Below are 19,854 nucleotides of genomic sequence, written 5' to 3' on the forward strand. Positions count from 1 at the left end.
CACATTTGGCTACTTGTTTACCTGCGTCTGCTGGCTGTTGTGTTTTCTGTACAATCACCATAAATCACCTGACCCGTAACCATCATCTTCATCAATTCTATATATATGTATATATATACACTGGTGAGTACAAAACAATCACTTTTATATAGCAATCTATCACTATTATAATCAATAAAATAAAACGGACAATCAAATTAATTTTTTTTATAAAACTTGAGATAACAGATGTTTAACAGCTTCATTAGCATCCATATTATGACCTTTAAGAATTGAATAGATCTTAACATCTGTTACGCCGTTTACAATCTCAAATTCTTTTTCGATTATCATTATCAAGTCACCAAGAACATTATAAATTTCTGCTAGTGTTCAAACCAAATAATTATACAGAAAATCATAAAAGGATTAATGAAATTAAGAGGATAATTATTGAATCGAAAACTTACTTGAAACAATTGTTTAATCGATTACATGTCTGATAAATAGGGGAATGCCGATTAACGAAATCAGATAAGACCGATGATGGCTATGAACGATGATGATGATGAATCAATGATACTGTATGATGATATGTTCTTCGATGGCTGCCCCAATTTCTCAAACCCTATCTTGTTTTATATTTTGTTTTTTTCTTCAACCGAACCCTTTATTTTTTTTAAACCGACACCCCATGTTTTTATGTTGGGCTTCATCTATAACCAGGCTTTGAATAAACTCTTTTAGTATTTGGGCTACACAAATCGGTTTAATAGTTGGACAATGAATCTTATTGTGGACTTGAGCCAAGTCCTTGCATTTTCTGTTGGGCCGGAGTTTATGGGATAAATAAAGACGGATCGATTATTGTTTTAGAAACACAAAGATGGTCTAATGGGTAAGTGTGTTGGGGTTAAGCAAGAGGTTGTGGGTTCAAGCCTAAGCAATTGCATTTATTTTTGGTTAAGCTTATTTTGAAGGTAGTCTCCTTTTATTTTTATTATTATTATTATTATTATTATTATTATTATTATTATTATTATTATTATTATTATTATTATTATTATTATTAGTATTAAAGGTATTCTTTTTACTATTATTATAATTATTAGAAAACTTATCATTATTGTAAAGTATCAATATTATTACTAATATTATTATTATCAAAATTATTAATTACAAACAAGTAATTCTCAAATAAAAATATATTTATCTTAACTCTATCAACAATTATATTTGTATTTACTCGATTACGATTATACGTATTAATGAATATACAAATGATATAGGTTCGTGAATCCGAGGCCAACCCTGCATTGTTCAGTTGTTCAAAATAGTTATATGTATTTTTACTACAAAATACATTAGGTGAGTTTCATTTGATTCCCTTTTACTCTTTACGTTTTTGGGCTGAGAATACATGCAAATGCTTTATTAACTATTTTACAATATTTACATGCGTGAGTTTCATTATTCCCTTTTTAAATACTTTTGCAACATATATTTTGGGACTGAGAATACATGCGCTGCTTTTATAAATGCTTTACGAAATAGACACAAGTGATCAAAACTACATTCTATGGTTGGATTATCAAATCGAATATCACCCTATATAGTCTGGTAATCTAAGAATTAGGGAACAGACACCCTAATTGACGCGAACTCTACAGATAGATCTATCGGGCCCAACAAGCCCCATCCAAAGTACCGGATGCTTTAGTGCTTCGAAATTTATATCATGTCCGAAGGAGGATCCCGGAATGATGGGGATATTCTTATATGCATATTGTTAATGTCGGTTACCAGGTGTTCAATCCATATGAATGATATTTTTTCTCTATGCATGGGACGTATGTTTATGAGAAATGGAAATATGAAATCTTGTGGTCTATTAAAATTATGAAATGATTATTTATGTTAAACTAATGAACTCACCAACCTTTTGGTTGACACTTGAAAGCATGTTTATTCTCAGGTATGAAAGAAATCTTCCGCTGTGTATTTGCTCACTTTAAAGATATTACTTGGAGTCATTCATGACATATTTCAAAAGACGTTGCATTCGAGTCGTCAAGTTCATCAAGATTATTATTAAGATAATTATAATTAGATATATTATGAAATGGTATGAATATCGTCAATTTTCGATGTAAGGAAGTTTGTCTTTTCAAAACGAATGCAATGTTTGTAAAATGTATCATATAGAGGTCAAGTACCTCGCGATGTAACCAACTATTGTGAATCGTTTGTAATCGATGTGGACTTTGTCCGGATAGATTATGACGGGTCTTTACATGATGGCCAAGTAACCGCCATGCCGAGAACAAAGGCATTTAACACGCTACCGCATACCGCATATAAATTACATGCGTACGCACGCTAGTGATTACCCGCATACGTATAGAATGCGCATGCGGGTTGCGGTATCATTAGATACTACCAAATAAGAAGTAGTTTTGTTAAGAAGAGTTAAAAGTTATACTATGTATGATATAAATTTTTCTGATAATAGTTAATAGATTTAAAAGTAAAAGCAATAGTAGATAGTAGATTTAGGAGAAAAGTTATAAGAAAGACAACAAACAAACGATTAAAAGAAAAAGAAGACTTGTGCATTGGGTTTATGGATAGACATAAAAGAAGGTAATACATATAATACATATAAAGCTTAATGATTGAAATAAACTAATACGGAGTATAGTAAAGAGGTTAGATAGTAAGATATGCAACTGTCTAGAGCCCAAAAATTTAGAAATACCTAAAATTTTAAATATATAACTGTTTTTCTCAATATATTTTATTAAATCAAATAAAAAAATTATTAATTAAATTTAAAATACCTTGTTTTTAATAGTTAAATACAATGTAAGTAAATAAATAGATAAATTGGAGTATTATTTTTTTTATGCATACTAATAAATTTTAACATATATGTGGGTCTATTTTTATTTTCGTCTACGTCCTTTAAATTGTTGAGACGGCCTTGCAAAGACATTTGGTTGAGGTGTTGATTCATTTGATGGCAAAGGGGAGAACACTGAAAAACAAGACACTGGAATATACGGAGTAACTAGTTCATTGACCCGTGAATTCACGGGTTGGTGAAGAAATACACAATATAATATTAGTGTCATTGACCCGTTATATATGATTATTAGTTGGTCTAACGATTTTCAATTACATCACATTCATCTAAACACTTGCTAAAATACTTACCCATCTGACCCGTTACTGACTCATTACTTAAATTTAGAATAACATAAAATAGCATTATAGGTAATTATTGATACTCCATTACTTTCAAAAAGATGAATATCAAAACCGTTTTATACAAAAACAGTTGAATAGATTAGAAATATATAATATATCATGAAGGGTTGGATTTTAGCTCAAATTGAGCTGATCGATAAATGATTAAAACTTATAACGTCCCCTTGTTTTCATTTAAACATTGAATCATCAGATAACAATGATGAAACTTTAAAAATCATTATACTATTTTCATTAATTTGAAGGAGGTTCACGTAGCTTCATTTGTTCGAAACAAAAACAAAATTATTAATCATCATATAAGACACATATTCGATATTTACTCACTCACTTTTAAGACTACATTTAACGAAAATTTTAGCTCCATTATTTTAGCCGTATTCAGATCTCATCATCCATATATGCTAACTACCTTAACTGAGCTTATGTTGTACAAAATGTAAAGGAAAACTAAAATCAAATACTATTACCATTACACTATCTTCATCTATTTTTATTTTAATTTTACATATGATGATAGAATTTCTATTGTCTTAGATGATGACATAACAACATTATTTCATCATTCATAACTTGCTTTTATATGATAGAATAGTTTTTTAATTTGAATTTTTAAACACAAATAAACAATGAAAAGAAAGTATGAAAGTAAACTTTTAAAAGAATCAACTGAAATGATTAGGAGATGAGAATATAATAATACGTAGTATTAATTAAAAATTTAAAGCATTAAATTTAAGGTGTGACTTTTTTATTTATATATTTTAATTTATAAATATTACATCATCAAACCCCCATTACAATCTTTAGAAGCACATGATACAACTAAATGAAGCACATCATGACATGAGCTCAAACTCTCTTTATTATAAAGTATAGATAACAAATGAAATAAAACATTAGTCTAGAAAAAAAGAAATACAGCATACAATATTGATTGATAATATCAGAATTTAAGGGGCCTAGTACGAAACTAGATCAATCAATCTAAACAATATAATGAATTAACTATAGATAAATTACCAATTACCAATATAACTACAAAATTTGTCTTATTTGTTATGAATAGTACTATTCAATTTTTCATTTTTTTACAAACCAATCCCCTAACTTTCATTAAAATACAAATCTAACCCCCTACTTTATACCTATATTATAAATTATTATTTACCCCATCACTAACACTAAAAAAACACCCACCACGCTTTACCGGCTTCTACACTGCGATCAAACAGTAGGACTCACATAGGCCACTACTGTGCTACATTTTTTTTTGTATCCAACGATAAAAGAAGCAACTTTCTTAAAAGGAACAACCCTTCAATGCTACCAAAAGATGTCGAAAAATATTTTTTCTTACAAAATAGATCAACTAACTTTAATGCTAAAAGAAGCAACTTTCACAAAAGGAACAATCCTTCAATGTTAGATGTCGAAAAAAATTCTTTTTTACAAAATAAATCCACAAAAGGAAAGACTTTTTTTTTAACTCGCATTCAAAACGGAGCCCCCGGCGCGAAGCGAGGCTCCACAACTAGTAAATACTATAAAAGCTCAATAAATCTAAACGTTATCTATATACGAAGTATGTAATATACTTTAATATGTATATATGTATAACATGTAATTTATTTATTTTAAACACAAGACTTTACAATGATATAACTTCTATATTAAACTATTTAGAAAGATTCGCAACTTATTACATTAGATACACTTTTTATGAAATAAATAGCAATTTAGTCTAAAGACGGACTACATATAATACATATTAACTTTTCTTGTATTTTATCTTATAACTAGTGAAATGATCCGTGAAACCACAAGTTTGTTTAAACGAAATAGTTTAATAATATATTTTAAGTATTAAGTGGACGTAAATGCTAAAGTTATTTAGTGTAATGACCTGTGGAACCACATAGTCCGACTAAGAAACTCGTCAGCTGAACATTTCATCAAACACCTAAAATGCATATTAAACAATCCACATCCAATCATAAGAGATAATATTGGTTGTCATTTTATTTTAAAAATGTAAATTAAAATATAAATTTAGAATTGGTTTCCTTCTTCCTAGTTTTTATACCTTCTCGTATTCAATTCAAAATAATTAATTCAAAATTATTTAATTTTAATAATTAAAATGATTATTAATAAAATTTAAAATAATAATCAATCAATAAGATTTAATTTTAATTTAAAATTATTTAGATTAATGACATCACTCATCATGTTTAGATTTTTTTCTTTTTCTTTTTGATTTTTTCTTAACAAATGAATTAGTCTAATAATGACATCATCATTAGACCAATTTTAACGCGGCGTCAGAGGGGTCCCGTCAGACCTGCTGGCATTGGGTGACGCCCCCTGGCGCCCCTAGTGGGGCGTTACCGATGACGAAACCGGGGCGCTAGTCAAGTTTTTCACGGAAGTCAGGGATACGTGTCAGATGGGGATTGGCTGAAAAATATGGCCGTTGGCAAACGGCTATTTTTGTTTTTTTCTGATTTTTTTTTTAAATTCTATATATTTTTATCTATATAAACTCATACATCCTACACTTTTAACACACCATTTCCCTTTATTTTTCTTTCATTTCTATCAATTATATCATACAATTTTCTTTCATATCTATCAATTATTTTTCTTTCATGGCATCGTATTTACTTAGTTACGATTCCGATTCGAAAGACGAACGTATTATTGCACTTATTCAACATTTAGAAGATGAGGATGACGAAGTCGAATCCGAGTGTGTTCCAAGATCCCGAATTTATATTCCAAGAAATCGTGAGGAAGCCGGAGAAAACTTATGGAAGGATTATTTTAGTGACACACCCGTGTTTTTGCCATATAAATTTAAAAGGCGTTTTCGTATGCGGATTGAACTATTTCTCCGAATATCGCAAGGTATTTCTAATTTCGATTCTCATGATACTCCTGAGCATTTTAGATTTTTAGGGGACGTTTTGATGCTATCGGTCGGCCGACTTTTACAATATTGCAAAAAATGACTTCGGCTCTACGCCAATTGGCGTATGGAACTGCCGCCGATATGTTTGATGAATATTTAAAAATGAGTGAGCAAACCTCAATACTTTGTTTAGATAACTTTTGTAAATGTATTATTACATTATACAAAGAACGTTACATGAGATCTCCCAATGCATACGATGTTCAACGATTATATAGTAAACATGAGGAGAAACATGGTTTTAAGGGTATGCTCGGGAGTATTGATTGTATGCATTGGGAGTGGAAGAATTGTCTCGTTGCTTTGAAGGGACAATACACTAGGGGTGTTCACAAGAAACCTACCATTATGCTTGAAGCAGTTGCTTCGTATGACTTGTGGATTTGGCATGCATTTTTTAGAATGGCTGGTTCCAACAATGATATAAATGTTTTGAATCAATCCTATGGATAAACTTAAAAAAGGAACATCTCCACTAGCACCATTTGAGGTAAACGGTAATCAGTACACAAAAGGCTATTACCTAGCTGACGGTATATATCCTGACTGGGCTACTTTAGTCAAAGGTTTTGCGTGTCCGACAGATGATCCAAGGATTAAGTTTACTAGGTTTCAAGCTAGTGCCCGAAAGGATGTAGAGAGGGCATTTGGGGTTCTTCAAGGTCGATTTCATATTTTAAGGTTAGCAGCACGCACTATGTCGGTAAACAAGATGCGGAGACTTATGGACTGTTGTATCATATTACATAATATGATTTTGGAAGATCAAGGATTTGCGTTAAGTGATTGAGAGGAAGAGTTCATTACTGAAGCTATGGAGAATCGTCCAGAACGGATACCAAATAGAGGACGGGATCAAGACGTTATCATCCGAGAAATAAGAGATAGGACGGTGCACGACCAACTAACAGATGATCTAGTTGAGCATATTTGGAACCTTCCGTCCGCATTCCGCACCATGAATGGTTAAATTTATGTAATAGTTAAATTTTATGTAATGGTTAAATTTTATGCAATGGTTAATTTTTATATGTTTTTAATTATATGTAATATAATTTGTATTCATAATAAAATAAAAAAGAAAAAGAAAAAATAAAACTAGTTGGATCTATTTGACACTGGAGGGGCGTCAGGGTTATTTTGGTGTCAAAGGCTGACACTGCCACGTCACAGACAGATTGTACTTTTTGGCTAAAAAGTGAACAATCTGCCTGTGACGTCACATGCAGGGTTATTCATGGTCTTATAGCATTTTAATATTAACTATAGATGGATATATAAATATTAAAAGTTATGAGATGAAATGAAAAGTATTAACTTAATTATAACTTATAATTTATATTAAAATTAAATATATAGTATTAATATATATATTAATATTAATAATTCACATTGATAATTAATTAATATTCATATTCATAGTGTTATTAAGAATTAATAATAATTAGTAATTAAAAATAATAATTAATAAAAGAAAAAAGTTGTGATAAAAAGGAAAACATTGAAAAATTGAAAATGAAAAAGAAAAAGGAAGGTAAAAAAAATTCCAAAAAGTACAGAGAGAATGTGTTCCTTGATAACTGTGAGCAACTACGTCTAGTTACCACCGGTGGAGAACAACACTCAGCTTCATTTCATTTCATTTGGGGTTTTAATTAAACCCAAACAAATTACTTTACTATCAATTTTTCAAAACCAAAATCAAACCTCCACTCAACAACAATCTGATCTAAACAGATATGAATTTTTCACTTATTTATCTAATTTTTTCAACCATTATCTCCATTTACATCTTTCAGTTTCGAGCTCAAGCCGCACCTGCTGCTGGTATGTAATAAATTCTCTGATTCATTTCTTATGAAGCTAAACTGTTTAATATAATAAATGTATGTAAATGTAATTGTATTCATGAATTTGCTGTTAATTTAGCTCCGGTGATTAAGCAATTATCTTCCATTCTCAAGTGGACAGCTAGGTCATCTTCAAAATCACCATTATCAGGTATTTTTTAATTTAATATTTTATTGTTATTTCAACAACCCTAGATTTTATTAAATATTGAATTGATTTGGTTTAAATAAAAGAAAGTAATGATTTACTTATGTATAGTTTATGTAGACGGCCTTTTGATTAGCAGTATGATATGATATTATTAATATTAATTAATTATATATAACTTAATTAATAAAATATGTGATACACAGATGGGAATATTATTCAATTTGAAGATGGTTATTTAGTAGAAACAGTAGTGGAAGGGAATAAGTTAGGTGTTGTGCCTTATTCCATACGCGTTTCACCTGAAGGCGAACTTTACGCTGTTGATTCCGTAAATAGCAACATTGTTCGCATTACGCCCCCTTTGTCTCAATGTATGTGACCTTCTTCTTTAAATGTAGTTACATTGTTATGTTAAATCATGTTATGTTAAGTAGTTGATTAAACTAAACTTGTGTCCAATAATTGTTAATACAGATAGTCGGGCAAGATTAATTGCGGGGTCCTTCCAGGGTTATACTGGTCATGTTGATGGAAAATCGAATGATGCCCGTTTTGATCATCCTAAAGGAGTTACAATGGATGATAAAGGAAACGTTTATGTTGCTGATACGTCTAATCTTGCCATCAGAAAGATTGGCGAAACAGGTTTCCATCTGTTTCATTATATATGAAATAGTTTCAAGTTATATACATGTTTAATAGGTTGCTTGAACCTTTATCACATCAAAATTACATACTTTTTCTATAAAGATTGATTAGGGAGTAAGTTTATGTACAGGTGTGACGACAATTGCTGGAGGAAAATCAAATGTAGCTGGGTATAGGGATGGGCCGAGTGAGGATGCACAGTTTTCAAATGATTTTGATGTAATTTATGTGAGGCCGACGTGCTCGTTGTTAGTTATTGATCGAGGAAATGCTGCTCTTCGACAAATTTCATTAAATCAAGAGGATTGTGATTACCATGATAGCTCTGTTTCTTCCATAGGTTTGAATACCTTTCATTGTGATTAAACTAGAATTTAGCGTGAAAAATACTGGGGTTCTGTTTGGAAAAATGATAATCTTTTCGTTTTATTTACAAAATGGTTTATTTACTGTATATCTTACCATTTATGCACTTGGCAGATCTCGTTTTGGTTATCGGTGCCATCTTGATAGGATATGTTGTATGTATGATTCAACAAGGATATGGTTCTTCGTATTTCGCGAATGTGGTAAGAGCGTGATCTTCCTTGTGTAACTTAAACTTTCTTTAATTAAGCTTAAAAAAAACTTTCCTTAATCATCCACTGTCACGTCTTAATATATATGGCAAATCTTCTTCTTTCTTCTTTCTATTTAAAAGATAAGTCATAATTATGTCATCTTTTATCAAAATATTGAATATTGACCTTTAGATGAGTTCATAGCTATGATTTTCAATCATAGATTTGGTTGATGATGTCATAATTGTCTATCTCCTGATATCAACCATTGATTTTGAAATCTCAACAACTAATATGATTTCCAACCACTGATACGTAACAAACTCAATTAGCTCTCTTATATTATAACTAAAGTATGTTACCGTTGTATGTAATGATTTAACTATTGTCCTGTATATTAAAACTATTATTACAGATATTATCATCTAATCTTGCATGTGAATGACAGGAAAAGGCGGAGATTGATAATAGAAAACCAAGCAACGAAAAACCTGCTAAGACTCAACCCGTGGAGACCGTTCGAGAAGAACAAGAAGCAGGATGGCCGTCTTTTGGTCAGCTCGTAATCGATCTATCAAAACTCGCCCTTGAAGGCTTCGGTAACATCTTTGCTTCTTTCAACCCGTTCGTAAATTCTAAAAGAGGCCTCACCCCATTAAAAGATCATCTCATAATGCCTGAAGACGTGCCAGCTCATCAGCCCGCATTGGTACAAAAACACCGAACTCCAACCCCTGTTTCTGAAACCCGTCATACTCATAATCCAAATGAAAAGTATCCCGAAACTAAACCCGCTAAGATCAGATCATCTAGTTCGAAAGATCCAACCAAACACAGGATCCCAAAACGAGAAGAATATGCAGAGTTTTATGGTGGGGCTAGTGGTGAGGGTCCACATGTTCGATCCAAGAGCCAGAAAGATAGACCCAAACATCGACCTAGAGATAAAAGAGGTGAAGTTGTGCAGGGAGCTGAACAAAAGCCGGTTGATTTAAAACCAGTTAATTACGATGATCCCAAGTTTAGCTATATGAGAAACAAGTATGGTGATTCATATCGTTACAATTAAACGTGTTAAATCTTTGTAGTGTTGTAGACTATACATTTTGTCGAACATGGTCTTAACGTAGACTTGAGATACTTATTTCGTTTGGGTTGTTGTACTTTCGTTTCCATGTAGCTTTAAGTGTTGTACAGTGGAATTATGGATGCATGGTGAAGTTGTTCTATCTGTTTTCATGAGATAGATTTTATGTAAGCAAACAATTAAACTGTTTGTCTGTAATCACATGAATCTGAATGCTTGAAAGTGAGAGTTTTTATCACGAGAAAGAGTAATGAAGCTGCCCAACTACCCCTATTTATATCTTTCTGGCATCTATTTTTATTTACCTTGATTATAGCCATTTTCATGCTGAATATAGCTGAATTTTGATTTGATTGAAGATGCTCAAAATGGGTTGTTTTCGACCGTTCCTTAATAAGCAAACTAGTGAGTCTTACATAATCTGACTTATATAATGATATTCTTAAGTTTTAATTCTCGATTGCTGTTGTTTGAAAACCTTCATCGCCGGTTTTCATTTGTACGGTAGGAACAAGTACGAAAAAAATTAGAAAGCCAAAGCCATGGAAGTTTCCAAGACCAGTTACGTGGAGCCAATTAGTGCAGATGCGCGACGAGTTTTGGGATACAGCTCCTCACCATGGTGGCAAAAAAGGTAAACATTATGAGTTATTTTGATACACGCACCACTGTTTTTAGATCCGTACAAGATAAGTTTACTAAAAGAGTAAACTTTTGTTTGGATTATTCTGATAAATGGTTATTTGGATTATGTAAAAGAAATATGGGATGCGATACACGCAGCAGCTGAGGCTGATACAGAGCTTGCTCAAGCTATTGTGGACAGTGCAGGGGTGATTGTTCATAAACCTGATATGACAGTTTGTTATGATGAAGGAGGTTTTAATTTTACACAATGATCTTCAAACTTGATTTTCACCCACCATGTTTGTAGTCTAAACAACTTATAAGTTTCTAAAAGCAAAACTGCAAATTGTTTTTGCAGGTACCAAGTATGAAATACCAAGGTATGTGTTAAGCGAGCCAACAAATTTGATACAACGGAGTTAAAAGGAAGCATGAAGAACAGCGGTAGCTTTATTAGTTTATTTCATAAAAAGTTTTTCGAGCCTGGTTTTCAGTTTAACTGCTGTACTTTTTCCAGGCTTATGATTTCTTTGTGATATCAACACTTATATCACTCTTTTTAATTAGTTTTTAGGCATATTTTTGTCATGCTGTTCACCAATTCTATGAAAAATAAGTTACTGAAATACTCCGCAGTAAATATATTTTCGGCTTATCCGGATTGCCTAAATTTTGAAATACTTATTCTTTATTCAATTCCAAAAAGAATTAAGTATTTGAATTTTATAAGTCTAGCTCGAAATCCTTTAAATTAAATATCAACTTAGTCGAGCTTAACTGGCTTACACATTGACAAATACATACGAGCTTTGGTTGCGATAAAAATGACAATTGCGTATCTTAACATAACTCAAATTGTGCATATAATAATTTGCGTTTCTTAAAGCAAAACAAGTATTTATGTATTCGCTTTAAAAGATTTATAGGACTGCAGAGTATCATTTACATCAATTCAAACATGATTTTTTTTTTGGGGTCAATCACCAAAATACCCATTTTTTTGGTCTTTTCTGAGCTGGTACCAAAAAAAAAAAACCTTGACAAAATGCCCGCGCAAGGCGCAAGAGACCTTGCGACTTGCGTCCTTGCGCCTTGCGTCCTTGCGCCTTGCGTCCTTGTGTTAAAAAATTAGGTCAAATATAGAAATCAGACACCACATACACACACACACCCCGACACTCAGCTCTTGCGACCACTTTGCGACCGACGGCGATTACAAAGAACCTTGCACTTGCGACCCCCTTGCGACCCGTCTACCCTTGCGACCTTTCTTCTGAGACTCACCACATCACCACCACCACCACCACCATCGCCAGCACCACCGCCATCAGTACATCTCACCACCATTACCATCACCGCCTCCATTAGCATCACCATCACCACCACGATTGAGAAAAAGGAAGAGAAAAAAAACCGACAAAAAACGTGATCAATATGTCACAAGAACAGGTAAGTGTTTCCTTTCAACTATCTCCGTTCGATTACTCCATTTCTATGTCGAAAATGATATATAATTTTTGTTGCACACCAAGTGTTCGATGAAATGCTTCAACGAGCTTGGTGATGCAAAACTCACTTATAGTGTTGCTAGATTTGTTAAAGTTACAGTATTTGGAAGCTAACATTTTATAAAAACTGGAACACGATTGTTTTAGGGCTTAAAACTAGAATCTGGTATAGGCGCAAGGAAAGTCTTGCGTCCTTGCGTTTTGTCCCTAGTAGCTGGCGCAAGGCACGTCTTGCGTCCTTGCGCCTGTGTGATACACGAGACGCAAGGTGCGACTTGCGTCCTTGCGCCTGTATTTTTCTTCTGAAAAACTGTATGTTTCAGGGATATGTTGAGGCGAAGTTGACGATGAAGAATATGCTTAATGTTATACCTCAACTAAAGGCATCAATGACTGAGAATCAACAAAAAAATTTTAGGGGAACTTGTTTTGGTCCTTGGCTAGATCTTTCTTACACCGGCAATGATCCGGGCCTTGTACATGCAATGCTCCAAAGAAAGAGTGAGCGACCGATAGGAATAGATGAAAAGTACCCTGCTGATGATGAGGAAATATGGTTTAGTTTCCGTCCGAATTTCAAAATTAGATTTAGTAGGCGGGAATTTTGTCTCATCACGGGGTTTAAGTTTAGTCGTCGCACGGACATGGCACATTACATTCCCAGAAGTTATGATGTAGAAACACCACCGATTAGACGACGTTGTTTCCCAAATCGTAAAGTTAATTCAAACATTACAATTACCGATATCCAAAAGCTTTTATATGATGGTGCTGATTTTGTGGTTAGTGATGATGATGTCGTGCGACTAGCCATTATTTTGATTGTGGAGAGAGCGTTTATGGGTAAGCAAGGGATTCATGTGGTGAGCAAAAAATACCTATGGCTAGTCGAAGACTTTGCTAAATTGAATGACTACCCGTGGGGTAATCGTATTTGGGATGCCACTTACCCCGTAGTTAAAGATGGATTTCAAGCTCGGGAAAGTCAGTTAGAGGTGGGAAAGGGTTATACTTTGGTCGGTTTTATGTGGTCATTTAAGGTAAAAATAAACAAGTTTGGTAGATTTGGTTAATACCTCTACATTTGAATCGTATATTATTTTTTTATGCGTCCTTATTTATTTAACTAATTTTGTAGATTTGGATTCTCGAGGCATATCGACGAACAATTAAAAGTTTTGCCCACAAGACAGACAAAAATGGAGTACCGAGGGCCTTATTTTGGAAACGTTCATCGGCTGAGACTTTTTCAGTCACTGATTACCTGCATCTACTAAACGTTATGGTAAGTGTTGTTTTTAACATAAAAGTTTTGTTGGTGCTGGAAGAATACAGAGTAAGGATTTAGGATAAAATGGGTTCTGTGATGGGCGCAAGATATATCTTGCGTCCTTGCGTGACCAAGGCGCAAGGTTCGTTCTTGCGACCTTGCGCCTGCACCTTACGTCATATCGCCAACGCAAGAGTAGTCTTGCGTCATCAGTAATTAGGCGCAAGGACGCAAGACCAACCTTGCGCTTGGTTACTGATGACGTAACACGCAAGGTTCACGGCTTGCGTGTTAGTTTCCGGGATGCAAGGTTTGTCCTTGGGTCCTTGCGCCTTCAGCTAACGTCTTATGGTCAACGCAAGAGTAGTCTTGCGTCATCATTTACGAGGCGCAAGGTTGGTCTTGCGTCCTTGCGCCTTTGGATTTAACTTTTGCTGCTGTTGTACAGGATGATTGTCCGAAGAATAAACGACCTTTTCGTACTCTGCATCCCACTGATGTTGAGAGTGGATGTCAATGGTGGTTAAAAAGTTGCCAATACTTTGATGGGACGGAAGTGGATGAGGAAGTTGAAGAACCTGTTGAAGATGAACCTGTCAATGAGGAACATGGTGGTGGAGAACAGTCTCAATCTCAATCTCAATCTCAGTCTCAATCTCAGACTCAATCAAACTTATCTACTGATGCAAAGGAATTATACATGTCTTTGGTGAAACGGATGGATAGGCAAGAGAAGGAGCTGCAAGAGTGTAGAACGCAAATAAATGATCACGAGAGACGTATATCTGAACAAGAGAAACGAATATTAGAACAAGAGCAAAATCAAGATGAGGAGTTACTTGGTCGATCCTTCTCAGACAATGAAAACGACAAATCAGCTCAACGGATTAGACGTGGAATGAGAGATCGACGACCAACGCGTGTACTAAGCTCCCCTTTCACAACACCGGGATACAGAAAACCAATCGAGAAGGTATATCTTTAATTACATTTTTTTTACCTTAAACTTGCAGTTTTGTCATTAATTATCGAGAATAAACAGGCTGTGTTTGTTAAAAGTAGGCGCAAGGTCATGTCTTGCGTCCTTGCGCTTGTTTTGACAAACAGGCGCAAGGTATGGTCTTGCGACCTTGCGCCTATGTTACATAAATGGCGCAAGGTCATACCTTGCGTCCTTGCGTGTGTCGCAAGGGTTATCTTGCGCCCTTGCGCCTTTTTTCCTGACTTTCTATAATTCACAGCTGTCAGATGATGTTGCTCGCAAAGTGAAAAGGCTGAGGGTGTCTGAGGCTGAGGAGGTTGTTAATCTCGATACTGAAGAACAGGGTGTTGTTGAAGAAGAACCCCACCCTATTGTTGAAGAAGATGTTGTTGCTCCGATTGTGAAAAAGCGTAAACGGTCGCAAAAGGATTGGGTTAATGACGAGGAAATTTGGTCGATGGTAGACAGGCTAGTGAATGATCAAGGAACTCTACTACCACCACCACCCAATGCTTGGAGAGAAGGTAGAAAGCACGTTGGGCCTGCAAAAGATCCGAAGAGTATGGTGGATAGTAAGCAAGAAACGCGGTGCATGTTCATTTTTCAGAACGAAAATTTTATATACCTCACACCTGAGTTTTGGATCAGGTTACTTGGTCTTGGATATTCCGGATACTTGGAAAACTTAGTAAGTTGCTCGCTTATTTGTTTCCATTCTTGGAAAACTAAGTAAGTTTCATGCTTATTTGTTTTATCACAATTGTAGCATATTGATGGATGGGCTACACTTATGTTGAGATATCGTCAGAGGGTTCTCCCCCGAGCAAGCCAGTATTCCACTCCTATTATCCCGACCGACTCGTTTGCGTGTAGTTCTCGATGGACTGTCATGCCATTGGGTTTCCTTTCTAGCCTTGCAGCGTTTCAGTCCTATTATGATGATACACAAAGGGAGGAAGAGAAACGGAAAGAAGCGGAGAAAAGAGGAGAAGTAGCAATCACAGGGGAGAATCCACCTGATTATATGTATTTGATTGGATTAGGGGATGGTAGTGATGAGCTATATCCATCCTGGGCCTATTGTGATAAGGTATGTTTTAATTCCCAATACAAATTTTAGGTTTTGAAGTGTTCTGGAACAGGCGCAAGGTTAAGTCTTGCGTTCTTGCGCCTGGTGTTTTAGGTTGGGCGCAAGGTTGTCCTTGCGTCTTTGCGTCTGGTGTTTTGAGGTGTTCTTTTTCAGGCGCAAGGTTCAGTCTTGCGTCTTTGCGCCTGGTCTTTTTAGGTGTTCTGGCACAGGCGCAAGGTGTGACTTGCGTCTTTGCGCCTTGTGTTTTAGGTTTGACGCAAGGTTGTCCCTGCGTCCTTGCGCCTGTTGTTTCTGGTTGACGCAAGGTTGTCCTTGCGTCCTTGCGCCCTTTAGTCTTGCGTCCTTGCTTCCATTCTGCAGGCGCAAGGTATGGTCTTGCGTCCTTGCGCCTATTACAGTTTAGCTAATATTGTGTATGTTTTTTGCAGATTTTGATCCCCGTTCACTTTTACGATGCTCAACACTTTATTCTGATTGTGTTGAACTTGGAGGAACAGAAGATATTGGTGTACGATAGTTTGCCCGGTCATGTTGATCAAGAAATTGTCAAGCTCACCAAAGATCTGGGAGATCAATTGCCTGTATACTTAAGAGCAATTGATTACTTTAACCAAAAGCAAGACTCCCAGATTGTTGACTACTTGGAAAACAAGGAGAGCATCGAGTTCATGACCGAGGCAGCACCAGTCGTGCCGGTGCAAGGTGGAAGTAATGGGGACTGTGGTGTTTGGGTCTGCATCCATATGGAGAGGGTGATCTTTGGGTGGGATGAAATCCCAAACATTGGAGATCCTAAAAAGGCCGCAGAAGACTACAGAGTGAGAATGGCCAAGACCTTCTTTCGTGCACGCTTTGATACCCAGGAACCCCCACCAAAAGAGAAAGCAAAAGTTGGTAACTGAGGTTTTATTTTGAAAACTGTAGTTAATTATGTAATTTGTGTATAAAACTGTAAATGTTGTAAACTGTGAACAGGTCCGTAACTGTATTTTTGAAGGCGCAAAGGTGTGTAATCAGACCTTGCGACCTTGCGTCCCGTAATAGCCGTAGACGCAAGGTCCTTCTTGCGGCCTTGCGCCTCGTATTTAGAAGCAGGCGCAAGGTGATTCTTGCGTCTTTGCGCCTTTTTATTAAGCAGGCGCAAGGTTCTTCTTGCGATCTTGCGCCTATTTTTGAAACACACGCAAGGTTCATCTTGCGACCTTGCGCCACAAAATTTTTATTATTCTTGTAACACTAGCTTGTGCATTCAATATTATAACATATGAAGTAACACACGAAACCACATCATAAAATACTAATTAAAAAATATTACAACAATGGAAGACATCACACCTTAATTTGTTCCTGAAAATAAACGTATTCTAGGAACTAATTACTACCTAAATTGTACGTTGGATAAAACTGAGATTGATAAGCTTGAGATGGTTCGACTGTCTCTTTCGCCTTCGAGGTTGTGTTTCTTGCCCGTTGAGAAGTTGATTCACCTGTTCGGTCATAAGCAGCTGGGCATGTTGATCGAGAATGACCTGGTTCTTTGCAACGACTACAAGTTCTTACTTTTTTTGAAGTTTCTTCACCTTTTGAAGGAATGCGTTTTTTACCTTTAGGACGTCCAGGTTGTCTTTTCTTTAGAACTGGGGGGTGTACAAGTTGCAAAATCCCGGGAACCAGATCCGACCATTCAGACCGATGGGGGAGAGGAAGAATGTGTTCGGAATACGTATTTATGTATGTTTGAGTGCTGAACCAATGTGATACATAACAACTAATATCCTCCACTCCGAAGTGTCGTGCTGATGCAATCACATGACCGCAGGGTATGCCTGATAATTTCCATTGACCACATGAACAAGTTCTATCTTGTAGATTAACCAACCCATTTTTTCGTCCATCATGTACCTCTATTAGATCATTTGTCGATGGAAATGCTCGCCATCTTCTTGATTTGTCCGTCCTCTTAGCTAGCTTACGTTCAACATATGGAGTAACCGGTGAAGTAAGACTAACTGATTTGTTGCGATGTTTGAAATACCAATCCTGTATTGAACAACGAAAAAATTCGAACAACATGCAAACGGGTAGTTTACGAGCATGTCTTGATAGAGAGTTTATAGACTCTACACTGTTGCTTGTAAGGTATGAATACCTAATATGAGTAGATTGACTTCTGGACCATCTATTGATACCATCCTCACATAGAACTTTATAAGACGCTTTCAATCTCCTTCGAAATACATCCAGATGATCATGAAAATCCGACGCACGGTACGCCTTAACCATTTTCCAAAAGTGCCATTCGAAGAATTTCATCTTGTTGGATTTAGTTTTGATGTTCATGAATAAATGACGTGCACAATGAGCGTGAAACGCTTCCGGAAACACGTTTGCAATGCCGTGTGCTATTGAAGCAGCACGATCAGAAATAAAAGTAATCTCTGACATACGATCAACCATACCATAACTCATTAAATGATCTCTTAGGTTACCAAAAAACCATGACCAAACACTGTTTGTCTCGCCTTCACCAATTCCATAAGCCAATGGCAAAATTCCATTATTGCTATCCATCGCAACAGCAACTAAATTAGTACCCAGGTACCCACCCTTTAAATGTGCAGCATCGACGATGATTATCGGGCGGACATGTTGCACAAATGATCGAATCTGCATGAAATTTTCACAGTAAATCAAATATTATTAATAAAGACCTCATACACCATACGCAAGGCGCAAGGTTTTTATTGCGTCATTGCGTATTAGTTGGCGCAAGGTGACCCTTGCGCCTTTGCGTATGGTGTACATATTAAAAGGTGGTTTTTGCTAAAATATATTTACTTACAACTACTCCAATGGACATGTAACACATCACAAATTTATTTTCTTTATCGGTAACCAAATTGGTGATGGTCCCCGGGTTGTGGATCTTAAGGTTATGAAGGTAAATGGGAAGCATTCTAAAGGAGTCATCACTACTGCCACGTAACATCTCTATTGCTTGACACTTGGCCCTCCATGCTTGATTGTTTGATACACTCACTCTAAACCGATTAGCTACATCATCACGTATATCTTTTGGTTTATACTCTCGATTAGTAGCCTTGAACGAATCCATAAGAATACTACCCAACACCTTTTTAGTAGCATGTTTATTGTTTCCCATAATTTGTGTGCGTGAGCAAGTGTGTACGTCATGCAACTTTTTAACCATAAAGTTTTCAGTGTGTCTTATTTTGTATGCACTACATTTCCACTCACAATTTGGCAACACACATTTAGCGGTGTACCGAGATTTGTCTGACTTTACAGGCTTTATTTGAAAGTTTTCTTCAAGGCATTTTGTAAATAGCTGGTTTAGGAATTCTTCCTTGTTCGAAAACGTTTGACGAACTTTGACCAAATCAGATACCTGATACGTGGTTGGAATTGGGGTCGTAAATTCTGGGTTTTCTTCATCTTGCTGACAGTGTAGAGTTGGCATATTCCAGAATACATCTTGTTTTTCTTCATCTTCTTCATCTTCATCTTCCTCGTCACTTGCTTCATCCGATTCACTAGACCCAACAACAGGTATAAACGGGTTCTCTATTTTTTTTATTTTACACACGTTCTCGGCGCCATGGTTGAAGAAGTCAAATTCTTCTGTGTTTGGAGGTGGTATTTCAGCCTGTTTTTCTTCCGAATAGTGTGTTTCGAGGTTTGGTTCGGAATTGTGTATTTCATCCTGTTCTTTTTGCAGATGGTGAGTTTGTTTGTTTGGTTGAGACTCGAGAATCCGGAGGTTTTGTTGGAGATGGTGTGTTTGTGGATTTTGTTGGGGCTGGTGTGTTTGTGAATTTTGTCCGGGTTGAAGCATTC

General features: G+C 35.6%; 5 protein-coding genes across 5 annotated transcripts; all 5 read left to right on the forward strand.

The window, feature by feature from the left end:
* Positions 1-6,259: 6,259 nt before the first annotated feature.
* On the forward strand, positions 6,260-7,013 carry LOC139852602 (uncharacterized). Its single transcript, XM_071841913.1, has 2 exons — positions 6,260-6,632; positions 6,688-7,013. Exons 1-2 carry the CDS (start codon positions 6,260-6,262, stop codon positions 7,011-7,013), a joined length of 699 nt encoding a protein of 232 aa, XP_071698014.1.
* Positions 7,014-7,819: 806 nt separating this feature from the next.
* On the forward strand, positions 7,820-10,780 carry LOC139886089 (uncharacterized). The gene is made up of 7 exons (XM_071869831.1): positions 7,820-8,050; positions 8,153-8,224; positions 8,428-8,595; positions 8,699-8,869; positions 9,003-9,212; positions 9,353-9,441; positions 9,881-10,780. Exons 1-7 carry the CDS (start codon positions 7,963-7,965, stop codon positions 10,499-10,501), a joined length of 1,419 nt encoding a protein of 472 aa, XP_071725932.1. The 5' UTR covers positions 7,820-7,962; the 3' UTR covers positions 10,502-10,780.
* Positions 10,781-10,834: 54 nt separating this feature from the next.
* Positions 10,835-11,740, forward strand: LOC139886090 (uncharacterized). Its single transcript, XM_071869833.1, has 4 exons — positions 10,835-10,924; positions 11,028-11,153; positions 11,279-11,398; positions 11,505-11,740. Exons 1-4 carry the CDS (start codon positions 10,879-10,881, stop codon positions 11,567-11,569), a joined length of 357 nt encoding a protein of 118 aa, XP_071725934.1. The 5' UTR covers positions 10,835-10,878; the 3' UTR covers positions 11,570-11,740.
* Positions 11,741-12,232: 492 nt separating this feature from the next.
* Positions 12,233-15,386, forward strand: LOC139852611 (uncharacterized). The gene is made up of 7 exons (XM_071841924.1): positions 12,233-12,595; positions 12,978-13,694; positions 13,793-13,939; positions 14,373-14,897; positions 14,967-15,038; positions 15,166-15,323; positions 15,371-15,386. Exons 1-7 carry the CDS (start codon positions 12,581-12,583, stop codon positions 15,384-15,386), a joined length of 1,650 nt encoding a protein of 549 aa, XP_071698025.1. The 5' UTR covers positions 12,233-12,580.
* A 50-nt stretch (positions 15,387-15,436) lies between these two features.
* On the forward strand, positions 15,437-17,129 carry LOC139886091 (uncharacterized). Its single transcript, XM_071869834.1, has 3 exons — positions 15,437-15,594; positions 15,673-15,996; positions 16,425-17,129. The coding sequence occupies exons 1-3, from the start codon at positions 15,469-15,471 to the stop codon at positions 16,896-16,898; spliced, it is 924 nt and encodes a 307-aa protein (XP_071725935.1). The 5' UTR covers positions 15,437-15,468; the 3' UTR covers positions 16,899-17,129.
* Positions 17,130-19,854: the final 2,725 nt, after the last annotated feature.

Source organism: Rutidosis leptorrhynchoides, chromosome 1 (genome assembly GCF_046630445.1).
Source record: "Rutidosis leptorrhynchoides isolate AG116_Rl617_1_P2 chromosome 1, CSIRO_AGI_Rlap_v1, whole genome shotgun sequence".
NCBI lineage: Eukaryota > Viridiplantae > Streptophyta > Magnoliopsida > Asterales > Asteraceae > Rutidosis > Rutidosis leptorrhynchoides.

Coding starts and splice junctions, on each gene's coding strand:
- LOC139852602 (XM_071841913.1), top strand. CDS start 6,260: ATGACTTCGGCTCTACGCCAATTGGCGTATGGAACTGCCGCCGATATG. Junction 6,633..6,687: donor TGCATTTTTTAGAATGGCTG/GTTCCAACAATG, acceptor AACTTAAAAAAG/GAACATCTCCACTAGCACCA.
- LOC139886089 (XM_071869831.1), top strand. CDS start 7,963: ATGAATTTTTCACTTATTTATCTAATTTTTTCAACCATTATCTCCATT. Junction 8,225..8,427: donor TTCAAAATCACCATTATCAG/GTATTTTTTAAT, acceptor TGTGATACACAG/ATGGGAATATTATTCAATTT. Junction 8,596..8,698: donor TACGCCCCCTTTGTCTCAAT/GTATGTGACCTT, acceptor TTGTTAATACAG/ATAGTCGGGCAAGATTAATT.
- LOC139886090 (XM_071869833.1), top strand. CDS start 10,879: ATGCTCAAAATGGGTTGTTTTCGACCGTTCCTTAATAAGCAAACTA. Junction 10,925..11,027: donor GTTCCTTAATAAGCAAACTA/GTGAGTCTTACA, acceptor TTTGTACGGTAG/GAACAAGTACGAAAAAAATT. Junction 11,154..11,278: donor TCACCATGGTGGCAAAAAAG/GTAAACATTATG, acceptor ATTATGTAAAAG/AAATATGGGATGCGATACAC.
- LOC139852611 (XM_071841924.1), top strand. Junction 13,940..14,372: donor TGCATCTACTAAACGTTATG/GTAAGTGTTGTT, acceptor GCTGTTGTACAG/GATGATTGTCCGAAGAATAA. Junction 14,898..14,966: donor ACAGAAAACCAATCGAGAAG/GTATATCTTTAA, acceptor GAGAATAAACAG/GCTGTGTTTGTTAAAAGTAG.
- LOC139886091 (XM_071869834.1), top strand. CDS start 15,469: ATGGTGGATAGTAAGCAAGAAACGCGGTGCATGTTCATTTTTCAGAAC. Junction 15,595..15,672: donor CCGGATACTTGGAAAACTTA/GTAAGTTGCTCG, acceptor TCACAATTGTAG/CATATTGATGGATGGGCTAC. Junction 15,997..16,424: donor CCTGGGCCTATTGTGATAAG/GTATGTTTTAAT, acceptor TGTTTTTTGCAG/ATTTTGATCCCCGTTCACTT.